This window comes from Macaca fascicularis, chromosome 18, assembly GCF_037993035.2.
Source record: "Macaca fascicularis isolate 582-1 chromosome 18, T2T-MFA8v1.1".
NCBI classification, from domain to species: Eukaryota; Metazoa; Chordata; class Mammalia; order Primates; family Cercopithecidae; genus Macaca; species Macaca fascicularis.
In genome coordinates this window covers 53,326,381-53,341,727 of record NC_088392.1, presented here as the reverse complement: position 1 = coordinate 53,341,727, position 15,347 = coordinate 53,326,381, and the positions used below count along the sequence as shown (strand labels likewise).

At 39.9% G+C, this 15,347-nt stretch overlaps 1 protein-coding gene across 29 annotated transcripts in view; it reads left to right on the top strand.

Annotated features, from left to right (window-relative positions):
• FHOD3 (formin homology 2 domain containing 3) overlaps positions 1–15,347 on the top strand; it is a 488,533-nt gene that overhangs the window by 273,652 nt on the left and 199,534 nt on the right. For all 29 annotated transcript variants that reach the window (XM_074022556.1, XM_074022555.1, XM_074022554.1 and 26 more), the window contains one exon: positions 9,603–9,697. In XM_074022556.1, the coding sequence (XP_073878657.1) occupies positions 9,603–9,697 (95 nt within the window). The remainder of the gene's footprint in view (positions 1–9,602; positions 9,698–15,347) is intronic.

The window sequence follows — 15,347 nt, the reverse complement described above, 5'->3', positions numbered from 1 at the left end:
ATGAGGAAAGGGAAGGAGTCTGGAATAGCAGATTCCAAACTTTTTGGTTGGAGACCTACAGGAAAAGAACAATTATATTTATATAGAAAGAAAATAAGAACAATATTTCCCTTAATAAGTGCAGTGTACTCCATTTTCTCTTCTATTTCATTTATTGAAAAATATGCATTGCTGGTCTTATTAGATTGACTTTACAACTTTGTAGTGGTATTTGAAAATGCAGGTATACAGTGAGCTCCAGTGTCTAGCCTGGGTTACTGGGTGATGTGTCTTATCATCAGGGCCCCTTAGGACCTACTGAGGTAGGTGGGGTGGGGAGTGTCTAGTGCTGAGGGGGAAGGGCAGTCAAAACCCTTCAGTCCTGCTTCCAGCAAAGCATCTGGGAGTTAGCCATTGTCTGTGAGGCTTCCTTTTAATGGTTCCTTGCAGTAAAGAGCTACCAGCTTTAAAAAGGAAGGGAAGAAGAAAAGAAAGAAGGAAAGAAGGGAGGAAGAGGTGGAGGAAGGGAAAAAGAAGAGAAAGGATTGAAAACCATGGGCTTAGCATGCTGAGACAGAATTGTGAATGGACCCTGGCCCCAGGAGTTGCTCGATCCAGGCCACCTTCCATGTTGCTGCTAGATTTCTTATTGTAAAAACAGAGCAAAGGGGAGTTTTGGTTTGGAGTAAGATGGAGTAAGTACACAGGACCCTGTCTTTCCCAATGAATTCAACTGTAAAACCTATAAAGACAACTATTCAATTGTCTTTCCAATAAATTCAAGGATAAAATACTCAGAGCAACTATTTGAAGACTCTGAAGAGTAAATCGTAGGAGGCAGATTGGGGAAGAAGACTAGAACTTGAAATATTGAACTGACAGTGCTTTTAACAATTTTCTTCTGGTATTCTCTGATCTGGACTCAAATTAGCACAAAACCCAGAAGTGGACTTAGGTGTGGACAGAGAGAATTCAAGATCTTTCTATTTCTGGCTTGAGTAGGAGGAAAACGGACTCGGTGCAGAAGCCTCACATGTTCCTCATTCTGTTATCTTGCCCCCTCTCCCCCAGGTAATCCCATGGTGAGAACAGCAGGGGTCTACGGGCACCTAAAACTCTGAGGAGTGGGGTGGAAACTCACAGAAGTCTGTTTTTTCCTTCTCTGTTCTTCTGCTTGGCCACAGTTGTGGCTATAGTCATAGAAATTAAGTGGCTGAACAGGTTAAATAATGCCCCGGCTCTCCGGCTGAAGGGCTAAGAAGGGGAAGCCTCAGCTGGTGCGATGGCTCACGCCTGTAATCCCAGCACTTTGGGAGGCTGAGGCAGGTGGATAACTTGAGGTCAGGATTTGAGACCAGCCTGGCCAACCGGATAAAATCCTATCTCTACTAAAAATACAAAAAAAAAAAAAAAAAATTAGCCAGGCATGGTGGTGCTCATCTGTAATTCCAGCTACTTGGGAGGCTGAGGCACCAGAATCACTTGAACTGGGGAGGCGGAGTTTGCAGTGAACTGAGATGGCGCCACTGCACTCCAGCCTGGGCGACATAGCAAGACTCTGTATCAAAAAAAAAAAAAAAAAAAAAAAAAAAAGGGTGGTGGAGGGAGCCTCAGGGAACCTAAAAGTATCAGGAATATAAAGGAGAAGGAGAATCTCAGGAATGCGAAAGTTTTATGTGAACCCCTGAGCTCCACACAGACTGCATGCATGAATCTAACCCTAAACAGCATAGCAATGACTTTGAGAACTGAACAAGATAGATACTGCCCAGGCCCCAGACTGTCTACTTTGCGGTGCACATACAGAGCTGAACCAAATGGCACAGCAAGGGCTCTGAAAACTGAACTGATATTGGAACCACAGAAGACAGGTCAGAACTTGTGACTCAAACCGAACCAGGTTAATTGCCTGCTTAAACAAAAATGTCAACATTTTTCTGTAATATTTAAACAAAACCCAGAGTTTCATAACATTATTTAAAAAACATCCAGGAGGTAAGCCAAAATTACTTGGCACACAATAAACTAGGAAAATCCCAACTTGCATGGGAAAAGATAGATCACCGCCCCAGGGCCACACTGATGCAGATACCGGATTTGTCAGTTTGTAATGTAGCCATTATGAAAATGCTTCGGGAAGTAAGAGTGAACATTATTGAAATGAATAGAAAGATGGAAAGTCTCAGCAAGAAATAGAAGATATAAAGAACCCAATGGAAAATTTAGAAACAGAAGATACAATAACCAAAGTAAAAAGCTTACCAGATGGGCTCAGTAGCAGACTGGAAATCATAAATTGAAACACATTAGTACTTATATTAAATATGACTGGTCTAATCACAGTAATTAAAAGACAGACATTAATGAATAAATAAAACAAGACCCAACTAAATGCTGCTTACAAGAAACCCACTTTAATTATAATGCTATAGTTGAGCAAAAGGATGCAGAAAAAAAAAAAAACCATGCAAACACTAATCAAAAGAAGGTGAAGTGACTATATTAATTATTAGAAGAAGTAGGCTTCAGAGCAAAGAAAATAATTGGAGGTAAAGCAGACATTATAATGACAAAAGAATCAGGTCACCCAGAAAAGTAGAGCTTCAGAATTCATAAAGCAAAAACAGAACTGAAATAAGAAATAGAAAACATTCTGTTGTAGTTGGAGACTTCAATACTTCCCTTTTGGTAATCAATAGAATTGACAGACTGAAAATCAGCAAGTCTATGAAGGAACTGAATGGCACCATCAACCAAATAGTTCTAACTGACATCTTTAGAAAATGCTACTCAACTACAGAGAATACATATTACTTTCAAATATGCATAAAACATTCACCAATATAAATCATATCTTGGGTCATAAAACTAAACCATAACCAATTTAAAAGAATTGATATAATGTGATTTCTGACTGGAATAAAATTAAACTGTAAATCAGTAACAGAAGGATAACATGAATATGTCCAAACTCTTAGAAATTAACACACTTCTAAATAATCCATGTGTTGAAGAGGAATTCTCAATGGAAATTAGCAAACATTTTGTACTAAATGAAAATGAAAATACACCACATCAGATTTGTGGGATGTGGTTGAAGCAATGCATGAGGGAAATTTCTAGCATTACCTGCATATATTAGAAAAGAGGGAAATAATATAAGCACCTTCCTTAAGAAACTAGGGTAAGAAAAGTAAAATAAAACCAAATATGTAGAATGAAGAAAATAATAAAAATAGAAATTGATGAAGTTGAAAGCAGATAAAAAATAGAGAAAATAAATGAAACAAAAAGCTGATTCTATGAAAAGAAAAATAAAGTTGACCAACAAGAATGACAAATGAAAAAAGAGAAGACATGCATTGCTAACATTAGGAATGAAAGGAGATAAAACTTCACTTAAATGAATTATAACAGAATACTACGAACAACTCTAAGCACATAAAATTGATACATTAGATGAAATGGATCAATTCCTTAAATGGATCCTTTATTTAAAAATCACAAACTACCAAAACCCACCCAAGATGAAATAATAACCTAACTAGCCCCATTACTGTAACTATTAAAGAGATCTAATTTGCAGTTAACCTTCTGAACAAAATATCTCCAGCCCCAAATGGTTTCCTGGTGAATTCCACCAAACATTTAACGATAAAATAAAACCATTTTGCAAAATCTCTTCCAGAAAACAGAAGAGGAGGGAACACTTCCCAATTCATTTTATGAGGTCGGCGTTACCATGGTATGAAAACCAGACATAAAATACACAGAACAATATTTATTATGAACAAAGATGCAAAAAATCCTCAACAAATATTAGTAAATCAAATCCAGCAATATATGAAAAGAATAATATGCCATGGTCAAAAAGGATGCAAGTCTCATTCAGTATTTGAAATTCAGTTAGTGTAACATACTGCATTAATAATCTGAAGAAGAAAAACCACGATCTTATCAGTTGATGTAGAAGAAGCGTTTGACAAAATTCATTCATTCATGATTTACAGAAAGCTCTTAGCAGACTAGAAATTGGAGAAACTTCCTCATCTTGATAAAAGACAATTTATAAAAACATATGTCTTACATCATAATTAATGGTAAATGATTATTAATGCTTTCTCCCTAATATTAGGAACAAGGCAAGGATGTTCACTCTCACCACTCCCATTGAATATTATACTGAAAGTCTTCACTAGTGCAATAGGGATGGGAAGAGGGATATAGATTGGGAAGGAAGAAATAAAATTGTTCTTTTTCACAGACAACATTATTGTCTATGTACAAAATTCCAGGAAATCTACAAAAACAAAACAAAAAATCAAACCCTCCTAGAATTAAGTTTAACAAAGTTGTAGGATATAAGGCCAATATCCAAATTCAACTTTGTTTCTATATACTAACAATAAACAATTAGAAATGGAAAAGTTTTTAAAACACCATTTGTAATAGCTCCGAAGAATGTGAATTACTTATAAATTTGGCAAAAAATACCATCCCAAACAAACAAACGTTGCATTTATAGTTGAAAACTATAGAACACTGATAAAAGCAATCTGCAAAGATGTATAATAAATAGACATAACAGGTTTATAGATTAGAAGATTCAGCATAGTAAAGATGTCAGTTCTCCTAGAATTTATAGATTATTTCCAGAAAGATTTTGTTGTTGTTGATTTAGACAAGCTGCTTCCAGAATTTGTATTAAAAGGCAAAAGAACAAGAATGGCTGAACCAATTTTGAAAAAGAAGAATGAATAGGAAGAATCACACTACCTGATTTTAACATTTCCTCTAAAGCTATGGTGATCCAGATTGTGTGGTATTGGCAAAGGGATGGACAGACCAATGCAACAGAAACAGACGTGTACAAACACAAACAGTTGATTTTTGGAAATAGAAAAACAAATGGCGTTATAGCAGTTGGACGTATGAAAAAAATGAACTTCAATCCACGCTTCTTTGTACAACAGTTATCTCAAATTGGATCATACAGCTACATATAAAGAGGAAAAACTATACATTTTTAGGAGAATGCATAAGAGAAAATCTTTGTGATTTCTAGTTAGGCAAGGAGTTCTTCCACCACTTCTCATGACCCACAGCTGGGTAAGGTTAGCCTGGAGAGCTTGCTCCCTGTTTTCTGTTTTTGAGAGTTGTTCAGCGTGTGCTTCTGTTCAATGGAGGCACTATTCCAACTCATTCCTCACCACACCCCTGCAAAATAGATAGTATGGCATAGCTGTGTCATTTTTGAGATGAAGAAACTAGCGCACAGAAAGATGAATAAATATACCTCTAGTGTCATAAGTTCCATGAGTGGCAGAACAGGAAATCCTCTCTTCCTAGACCTGTGGTGCCATCTACCTTTGTGTTCTGATAGACAGTCTCAGCCTCCACATCCTTCTTGAAAACACAAATCATGAATTTTCATGGCTCCTGTGACCCAGACGTGTGTTTTCAAGGCATCTGTTTTCTTCTTCTGTGTGGGTTTTATTCTCAGGCCCACGTTTAAGGTTGGTGGGTTTTTGCTGCTCATAGTGCAGTACTAACCCACATGAATCTCTTTAGCGCCATCTTGTGTCTGGAGTGGTTTACAGGCGGGATTGCTTTAGTAGCAGCGGGTAGGGTACAAAAAAGATGTAGTGGGAAAGATTTGATTACCAAAACATGAAAAATTCGTGTGATCGGACACTTGAATTCCATCAGACATGAACTTTCTAGTGACGCACCTCTTCCAGTGTCATCAGTTAATAGAATGTTGCAGGGAACAGATCAAGTCAGCTTTTAAATCTTAGTTTGCCTTCTCCCATTGTAATAGTGTCCTTGCTTCCTGGGCCCTTGGCCGGTACCAGAGGCCCTGAGCTCTTAGGGTGGAGGCCTTCTTCAGTCCCAGTTTCTCAGCCTTGGGGAGAGAGTCTTCCCTGTGGATTTACCTTCCGGAAGGCTAAAGAGTCTACCTTCTCTCTCCGTGTGTGGTTAGGCTGATTTAAAGGAAGGTGCCAAAATGAACCTCAGGACTGGCCTCTCCAGCAGCGGGACTCAGAATGGGAAAAGGACAGTGGAGCAAACTCCCCTTCCGTGGAGACTTGCCAGTTTGTTTGCGAAGGGAAGGAGGGAAGACATGGGAAAAAAATTAGGGCAGAATGTGCCGAATTCTTGGAGGTCTCCCCTGAGGTAGGGGCTGCGTCTTTCTGCAGGAGGGTGCGGGATGGGGGCGGGGTGGGTGTTGCTAAGAAAGGGTGCACTAGTAAAAAATTCTCAAGACAAAAGCATGTAGCACCTTACATTATTCAGTCTCTACTTTTCCATTACAGAAGTAACCGATGCTCATATTAGAAAACTGGGAAAATAGAAAAAATATGAAACACACATCCAAAGAGCATATACTCAATCACAATGGTTAATATTTTATGGATTTCCTTTTCTTCTTTGTGTGCATGAAGATTTGAGTGTTATGACTGGGCACGGTGGCTTATGCCTGTAATCCCAGCACTTTGGGATTCCAAGGCTGGTGGATCACTTGGGATTCCAAGGCTGGTGGATCACTTGAGCCCAGGAGTTTGAAACCAGCTTGGATAACATAAGGAGACCCTGTCTCTATAGGAAAAAAAAAAAAATAGCTGGGTGTGGTGGCATGTGTCTGTGGTCCCAGCTACTCAGGAGGCTCAGATGGGAGGATCATTTGAGCCTGGGAGGTTAAGGCTGCAGTGAGCCACGATGGCACCACTGTTCCAGCCCAGGCGACCGAGTGAGACCTTATCTCAACTAAAAGAAGATTTGAGTATTTTGTTTAATTATATGATGTTGCTTTTTACTTATTTAATTATGTGATGTTGCTTTTTACTTATACTTGCTTTTTACTTATTTTATGAGAAACATTTTACAAGTTAGGACATAGCTTTGATAAATGACTGTGTATGCTGAGTTCTAGAACCATGATAGGTATTTGTGTTTTAGTTATTATTTTGGTATGTTAAATAATGCTTCAGTGAACACCTTTGCTTCCTTTTTTATTTTGTTTGTTTAAACTTAGAGCTGTTTCCTTAGAATAGGTTTCCCAAATCATGGTGACTGGGGAAAGGCTTGAAGAGGATTTTAAGGTTCTTAGTATAAACACATACATGCTCTCCTACCCTGGCTGGAAGTGGGCTCTGCTACTTAGGCAGTGATGGAGATTTTGGACACATCCCTTCACTTCTCAGAGCCTCAGGTTTTTCCTCTGCCTAATGGAGGTAAAAATACCCACTGCATATGGCTCTTCTATTAATAATACCTATAAAATCCCTCCAGAGAACTTGGCACACAGTGAGCGCTAAATACATGGTAACTTTACAAAATAATTATAGCCCTAGATAGCCTTATTGCAGGTTTCTACCAGTTTGCCCTACCACTACCAATGCAGGAAGTTATTTAACCTCTCTAGTGTTTGATACATAATCACTTCTTTTTAAAATACCTTTGCCAGTTTGAGTGAAAACACTACCTTATTATTTTAATTTGCATTTGTTTTATTATAGTGAGAGTGAACAATTTTGCATGCTATTATAAACAAGTTTGTTGTCTCATATAAAATGTATTTGCCTTTTTTCTGTTGGTATTTAATATTTTACTAGCTGTACTAACTATTTTAAAAAGAAATAATTCTGTTCTTTAACATATTTGTTATAGATCCATTTATCTAGTATAATTTTATATCAAACTTTTATATGCTATATTCAAATGCTACATACAGATTTCTCATTAGGATGAGAAATGTGATTATAACTGTAATCTCTTTGTAATTCTGTGAATTTTTTAATTGTATCTATAATGTTACTTGCAAATTATGACAATATGTATTTCTAGCAATTTTGTATCTTATTGTTTTTCGTATCTTATTAAATTTGTCTGAAATTCTATAGCAGTGTTAAATAATCCATAGGTTTAATGAGCATCATTTAAAAATTATTTTCTGATTAGTAGTAATATCTCTAGTGTGTTACCATTAAATATAATATGAATCTGTTATTTCTCAAAATATACTGCTTATTGTGTCAAGGATATGTCCAAATAATTTTTAAAATTTTTGAGTTCTTACATATTTAGGAGCATAGTTTTTCTCAGAATAACGTGGTTTTCTTTTACTTTTTCTTTCTTTCTTTTGCTTTTCTTTTCTTTTCTTTTTTTTTTTTTTTTTTTTTTTTTTTTGAGGCAGAGTCTTGCTCTGTCACCCAGGCTGGAGTGCAGTGGCGCGATCTTGGCTCACGGCAACCTCCACCTCCTGGGTTCAAGCAATTTTCCTGCCTCAGCCTCCTGAGTATCTGGGATTACAGGTGTGCGCCACCACACCCATCTAATTTTTGTGTTTTTAGTAGAGACAAGGTTTTGCCATGTTGGTAAGGCTGGTCTTGAACTCCTCACCTCATGTGATCCACCTGCCTTGGCCTCCCGAAGTGTTGGGATTACAAGCGTGAGCCGCTGCACCTGGCCACTAACGTGGTTTTCTTATTTGATCTTCTGTTAGATAGGATGAGTTTTCTAATATTACATATATATTTGTATACTTAGAATTTGTGTATACTGTTTTGTGTTTTGCTCTTTTTAATCAACATATTTCGTGTAGAATGTTTCTTACAACCCACATATAAACTTTGTGTGTGTAATGCATAAAAAAATGTAAGAATACATCAATATTTTAAGAATGGTTATCTTTAATTTATGGGAATATGAATTATTTTCACTTTATTCTTCTGTATTTTTCTAAAATGAGCTGTCCTGTTACCAGCATAAAAAAAATGTTGTTTAGAAAAATGTCAATGCCCTGTAATTAGTTTTGGGTGAAATATGATTAGGAGGTTAGATGTGATTGAAGGAATCCTTCTTCCTTTAGGTAACTTCTGTTTGTTCATTATCTATCATTCAGATTATCTTTGTACTAATGGAGTTGACAACCTGAGTTTAATGTTTACTTAAAAAAGCATAGCCAGTATTTTCTATTTGGAGAACAATGATAGTATGTGGTGACTATGTTTTCCTAAACTAAGAATTTAGGATTTGATATGTGAGGAATGTGTGATATCATGTATTTTCATGATACCTGATGTTTTTTACTTGAAAATCTTTAAGGGGAATTGCTCATATTTAACTACACATATATTGCTGACCTGTTGGAATAAAATTGGATCAATTCAGGATGATCCCACAGAATCTGAGACTTGCTGACCACAGACTGGGGCACTGGACAGGTTGCTTTTGGAAACTTCGTTTGCCCTTGTGGCCCCTGTGGGAGGCCACAACCCAGACACCATCTCATGAATATCTTTGTCCTGTCTGGGACTACACACAGATATAGAAACAGAAAAACATGCATTTATACATCAAGGCACACAGAAACAACAATCACTGGATTGGTGCCTTAATTGCATCTTCTAGGAGCCTGGAATAGCCCTTGTTTCCTCTAGTGTTCGACACTTTCTCTCTGAAATGAGATTTAGCTAATTTCAGAGCTCAGGAATTCTCCTCAGATTTGATCCTTAACATGCTGTGTACTTAAAGTATGAAAATCTTGATTGGTATTATGATCACTGAAGATTGTATTTCTATATAAATCTTTAATGTCTCCTTTTTCTTGTTTTCTGTAGCTTTGGGCCAGATTATGTTGTATGTGGATGGAATGAATGGAGTAATAAACCACAATGAAACCATTCAGTGGCTGTACACTCTCATTGGGTCAAAGGTAAGGGGAAGTTATGGTTGACTGTTTTGTTCAATTGTCATATCACTTGCCTTTCTTTTTTCTTTGAGTCAGTTTTGCAGAAAGAAATTTTATTCAGCTTTTTTCAAGCTATTACAGTATAAATGAGGACTACTGCTCTATAGATTTTAAGATACACTTAAATGGCAAGTAGCTCATGAAATTTTAATGCATTTCTATTTTCTCTTCTCTTAAGCTCTAATCAAGTGCCTTTGGAACCTTTGGTTTTTAATATTTAATTAAATGTTATACCGTAGGGCCGGGCACGGTGGATCACGCCTGTAATCCCAGCACTTGGCAAGGCCGAGGCGGGTGGATCACAAGGTCAGGAGATCGAAACCAGCCTAGACAACATGGTGAAACCCTGTCTCTACTAAAAATACAAAAATTAGCTGGGCATGGTGGTGCGCACCTGTAATCCCAGCTACTCGGGAGGCTGAGGCAGGAGATTGCAGTGAGCTGAGATCATGCCACTGCACTCCAGCCTGGGTGATGGAGCAACACTCTGTCTCAAAAAAAAAAAAAAAAAGAAAAAAAAAAGAAAACCACATTATTCTGAGAAAAACTATGCTCCCAAATATGTAAGAACTCAAAAATTTTAAAAATTATTTGGACATATCCTTGACACAATAAGCAGTATATTTTGAGACTCTGTCTCAAAAAAAAAAGTTATACCATAGATGTAAGATCTGTGAACCACCTGTGTTTCATGTTCATATGTACATATATATCGCTGTGTTGTACATATGTATATGCATATTCCTATATGGATAAAAGAATCTGGGATTACCTTTCAGCTCTAACATCAATTATAAAAGTAACCAATGTTTATTACAGATTTGCCGGGCACCAAACTAGGTCTTTTATTTTTTATTTATTGAGACAGAGTCTTACTCTGTTGCCAGACCGGAGTGCAGTAGCATGATCTCGGCTCCCTGCAACTTCCACCTCCTGAGTTCAAGCAAATCCCAGGCCTCAGTCTCCCAAGTAGGTGGGATTAAAGACATGACCCACCACCCTGGGCTCATTTTTGTGATTTTAGTAGAGACACAGTTTCACCATGTTGGCCAGTCTGGTCTTGAACTCCTGGCCTCAAATGATCCACCTGCCTCGGCCTCTCAAAGTGCTGGGATTACAGGCATGAGCCACCACATCCGGCCCATAAAACATCCTAGGTGTTTTATAAGCGTGATCTCATTTAATCTTCATGAGGCCACTATCAGGTAAGTAATATAATTCCTATTTGGTAGTTGAGGAAGCAATGCTTGATTATGAAAGCGTAGCTGGTTTCCCCATGCATTTTGGCACATCACCACCAGCCATGCCTTGGCTGCAAAGTCCCTGAGGTCTCTGGAAGTCCTGCCAAGGAAGCAGATCTACTCCATCACTTCAGGTGTGCCAAACACTGGGCAAGCCTCTGGCATGGTCTTCTCTGGGTTCTGCTGGCACGTAGAGGAGCATGTGTTAGGGACTTGACTGCAGGGGGATTTGGGAGAAGTAGTAAAAGGGACCCTGTCCTGAGCAGGTGCAGATACACCAAGGTTAAAGTGCTGTGCAGGTAGCATGTTGTGGAGATCTGAGTGGCTGTAGTGGGCAACATGGTCAGATGGAGTGGGGGATCTTGAGGGCCTGGATACAGAATTTGAACCTGACTTAAACAGGTCACAGAATCAGCATAGCTTTGTAGGGGCCCTGAAGCGCATATTGGATTAATCTATTCTCACAATGCCAATAAAGACATACTCAAGACTGGGTAATTTATAAAGGAAAGAGGTTTAATGGACTCACAGTTCCATATGGCTGGGGAGGCCTCCCAATCGTGGCGAAAGGCGGAGGAGGAGCAAAGGCACATCTTACATGGTGGCAGGCAAGAGAGTGTGTGCAGGGGAACTGCCCTTTATAAAACCATCAGATCTCATGAGACTTATTCACTGTCATGAGAACAGCATGGGAAAAACATGCCCTCATGATTCACTTACCTCCCACTGGGTCCCTCCCACGACATGTGGGAATTATTACAATTCAAGGTGAGATTTGGGTGGGTACAGAGAACCAAACCATATCACATGTGGTCTGCCCAGACTGTCCCCCATCCCTGTGTTCACTGCCCACCCCCACTAGAGTGAGCCTTTCAAGGCTGCTGTGCACAGTGCTGTGCTCTGCTGGGGAGCCCATCCCCTGGCCCTGCCCCTGGAGTCACCTGCCTCCCAAGGATTCTACTGTCCTTTGGGAGCACTCAGCCCTGATTTGATTTGGGGAGGAGCATGGTTCTCGTTTTAGGCTGTCTCTCCTTCTCAGACTTCTCAAAATCCTGGTGATTGTGTCCTTGTGTGGTGGGAAAGGCCTTTTCTCTGTGGCTGGTGTTGGCATGCAAATCCCCATGGGGTCCCACATTTGTGGGTGGCCTTCACATCTTCCCCTCAGTTTTCCTTTTTCTAGTATGTATTGATGAGAAAATTTTTCCCCATTTCATATTAGATACAGCTATGGTTTCCCTAGGAAGACTGAAAATCTTTTAAAAGAATGTTTTGGCTTTGTTTTCTATGGAAAATGGAAGTGACTCTATTTTGAAACTGATATAGGTGACCTTGGACGCTGAGTGGAATTCTGGGCCTTCTAGGTTGCTTCAGCCTGGCCAAGGGAAGATTTATATCTCATATCCTGTTTCAGTTTCTTCTCCTTTTTCCTTGCTTGTGCTGGGAACCGTCCCTAACTTTCATGTTCATTTGGAACCTGCTCCCTCCCCAAGGCGCTCTAAATGGTCTCGAGGACCTAAAAGCTAGGGAGACGGGAAGAGATTTTGCAAGAAAGATGACTTTTTGTACATGACACAGCTGAATTAAGATATCTTTATGGTTTTATGATGGCCATGATAAAACACCAACAACTTGCCCTATTTCTAAAAGGAAACAAAACCTAACATGCTTACAATAGAAAAACTGACAGTCTAATAGCTCATCGTCAGACAGAGAATAGAGTGAGGGCAAAGTTAGGGAAGGTGGGATGGGTATGGGGAAGAAGCACTGTGAGCAGGGAGAGATGACATAGAGAATGCTGTGGTCCGAATGTGCCCCCTAAATTTTTGTGTTGTAAACGTGATCCCCAATGCAGCAGTGTTAAGAGGCGTTTAGGTCATGGAGGCTCTGCGATCATGAATGGATTAATGCCATGATAAGAAGGATTTGTGGAAGGAGTGCATTTTTTCTCTTTTGATTCTCTGCCATGTGAGAGCACAATCTTCCTCCCCTCCAGAAGATACTGCAACAGGCACCATCTTGGATACAGAGAGACTGGGCCCTCACAGCCAGTGCCTTGATCTTGGACTTTCCAGCCTCCAGAACTGTGAGAAATAAATTTCTGTTCTTCATAAATTACCCAGTCTCAGGTATTTCTTTTTATAGCAGCACATATAGACTAAGAGAGGAAAGGCGCAAAGAAAAGAAGAGAGAGAGATAGAAAAGAGGGAGGAGAAGGAACACAGAGGAGGAAAAGAAGAAGAAAAGCAGAGAAAAAACCCAGAAATAACAGAAATGCATGCTGTGGCTCAGAGTCTCTGGTGTTGCAACAGCATCATATTGATTTTACTTTGGAATCATTCTGTAAGGCAAATAAGCAATCAGGAAGGAATGAACACACAGGAAAATCTTTATTGCATTTGTAAATAACATGGAAAAATTATACAATTAAAAAGTTTCAAAAATACATTTCTAGGAATTGTGCTTTCCCAGCCTCCCCCTCCTACACGGTGCACTCGGTGTGTGCTTCCTCAGCGGTGATTCAGGACTCTGGGCCGCCCCCTCAGGGCCTCTGTCTGAGGTGGCACACTCGCCTCCTCCCCAGCCATTTGGGCCATCAGCACTGGATCTGTGGATTTCTGTCTCCATCTTTTATTTTCCCAAAGGAAGGTCTAGAATAGTCGCTGGCTCCTGTGTTCTGCACTGTGCTGGTCACAATGAGGACAAGAGAGCGGAGCCAAGAGTCAGCCTGTGCCTTGGAGTTCACTGTGTTGTTGGAAAGGAGAATTCTGGGGAACAGTGACGCTGCAGCCTGTCCCACTAACTGTGATGTCACATGAAGGTCTCCTGCCACTCTGCAGGGTGTGCTCTGCGCTAGGCAAGTTGCTGAAACTTAACAAAGGCAGTAGCTGCCAAGTTTATTTCCAGTCTACATAGTTCTAACGAGATCACTTCTTATTTACAAAACCAATGGAGTGTCTGCTGACACTCTTCCCTCACCCCCATCTGAATAGTGAGAAATTGAAAAGAACAACAGATACATCAACCTAAGACCCTTAGGTTTTGAGAATGAAGCCTCAGTCTCCTCCTGAAACATACGGTTTGGTCAATACAGCTGCAATAGGTTTTCCCCAATTCAAATGAAGAAATCAGGAAAGCCAGGGGTCCTAGCATTTTGTTTTGACAAAGAGTCAGATGTATCTTAACCTGGAAAGTTTACCTTGACATCCAGTTGCCTTTGCCTTATACAGTCACAGAGTTGATAAAGGAAATACTGGAGTAGAAAAATCTTGTCATCGTGTTTTCATAATTCTTCATTTTTCTTCCATGAAAGGCAACAAGATGTGATTTTGCAGCCTGCCAGAGGCTCATTATGCAATGCATATTTGCAGATATTTGAGACTCATAGCCAGGGGAGAAAATGATGCATTCGTAGCCAAATAATGACTTTTTAAAAGAAAGAAAAAAGTGTTTTCAATAAAGTGTTTCTTTCTATTTACAAGAGCCCATCTTTAAACTCCCCAGTCAGGGGTAAGAGGCAGATGCCAGGCCCATGACTTATCACAGGATGTGGATTTTTTTCTCTTCATAAATCTGGAATTCTAATTAATTGGGTTAAGATGATTCAGTCTATATACAGCATGGCCCTTTTGTCACCTAGCATGGAAAGTCTGTTTCTTTATCTCTATGGATCCTCTTTTGGCCCATAGGGAAGGCCTTAGGGCCCTGAGCCTGGCAAATACTCACCTCCTTGCTGCCTCTTAGGGGTGCCTCGGGGTACTGGCTTGGAAGCTTCCCTGTCTGCATTGCTCTTCAGGTTAGCTTGCCCTGCTCTCTCTACAGTCCCACCAGCCCCATTGAATCTCATCCTTCCATCTGTGCCCCACATTGCTGATCACAGGTCTCCAGACTTCCTTTCTACTTGTGTGAGGGTGAGCAGGCCTCGCTACTCCTGTGTAGCCCTAGCTGGAGGAGCCCTGACCAAGGCCCTCCTTGCATGCATGTACACACACACACACACATGCACGCACACTCGCTTGCTTGCTCTCTCTCTCTCTCTCTCTCTCTCTCTCTCTCTCTCTCAGTCATACACATTAGAGAGCCTATGTGCCTGCCCGCCACCCCACCCCCAACACTGGGGACATTGCTGAAAGTTTCTTTAGGACTGCAAAATGAAGAGAAGTAACATGATGTGTAGAATGTTGTGTAGAAAGTGGTGGAGGAGGGGAAATTGACAGGGATGGGAAAGCTGGGTGGGAAGGGTTAACTCAGTATCACAGCTGTGAGGTGAGAGTAGCAGTAGAAACAGAATAATGAAAAAATGGAGACATTTTGAGGACTAGCCATCTAGGGGGAGATTTCTAGATATAAGAAAATAAAAGGAACCAAAGGTGGGG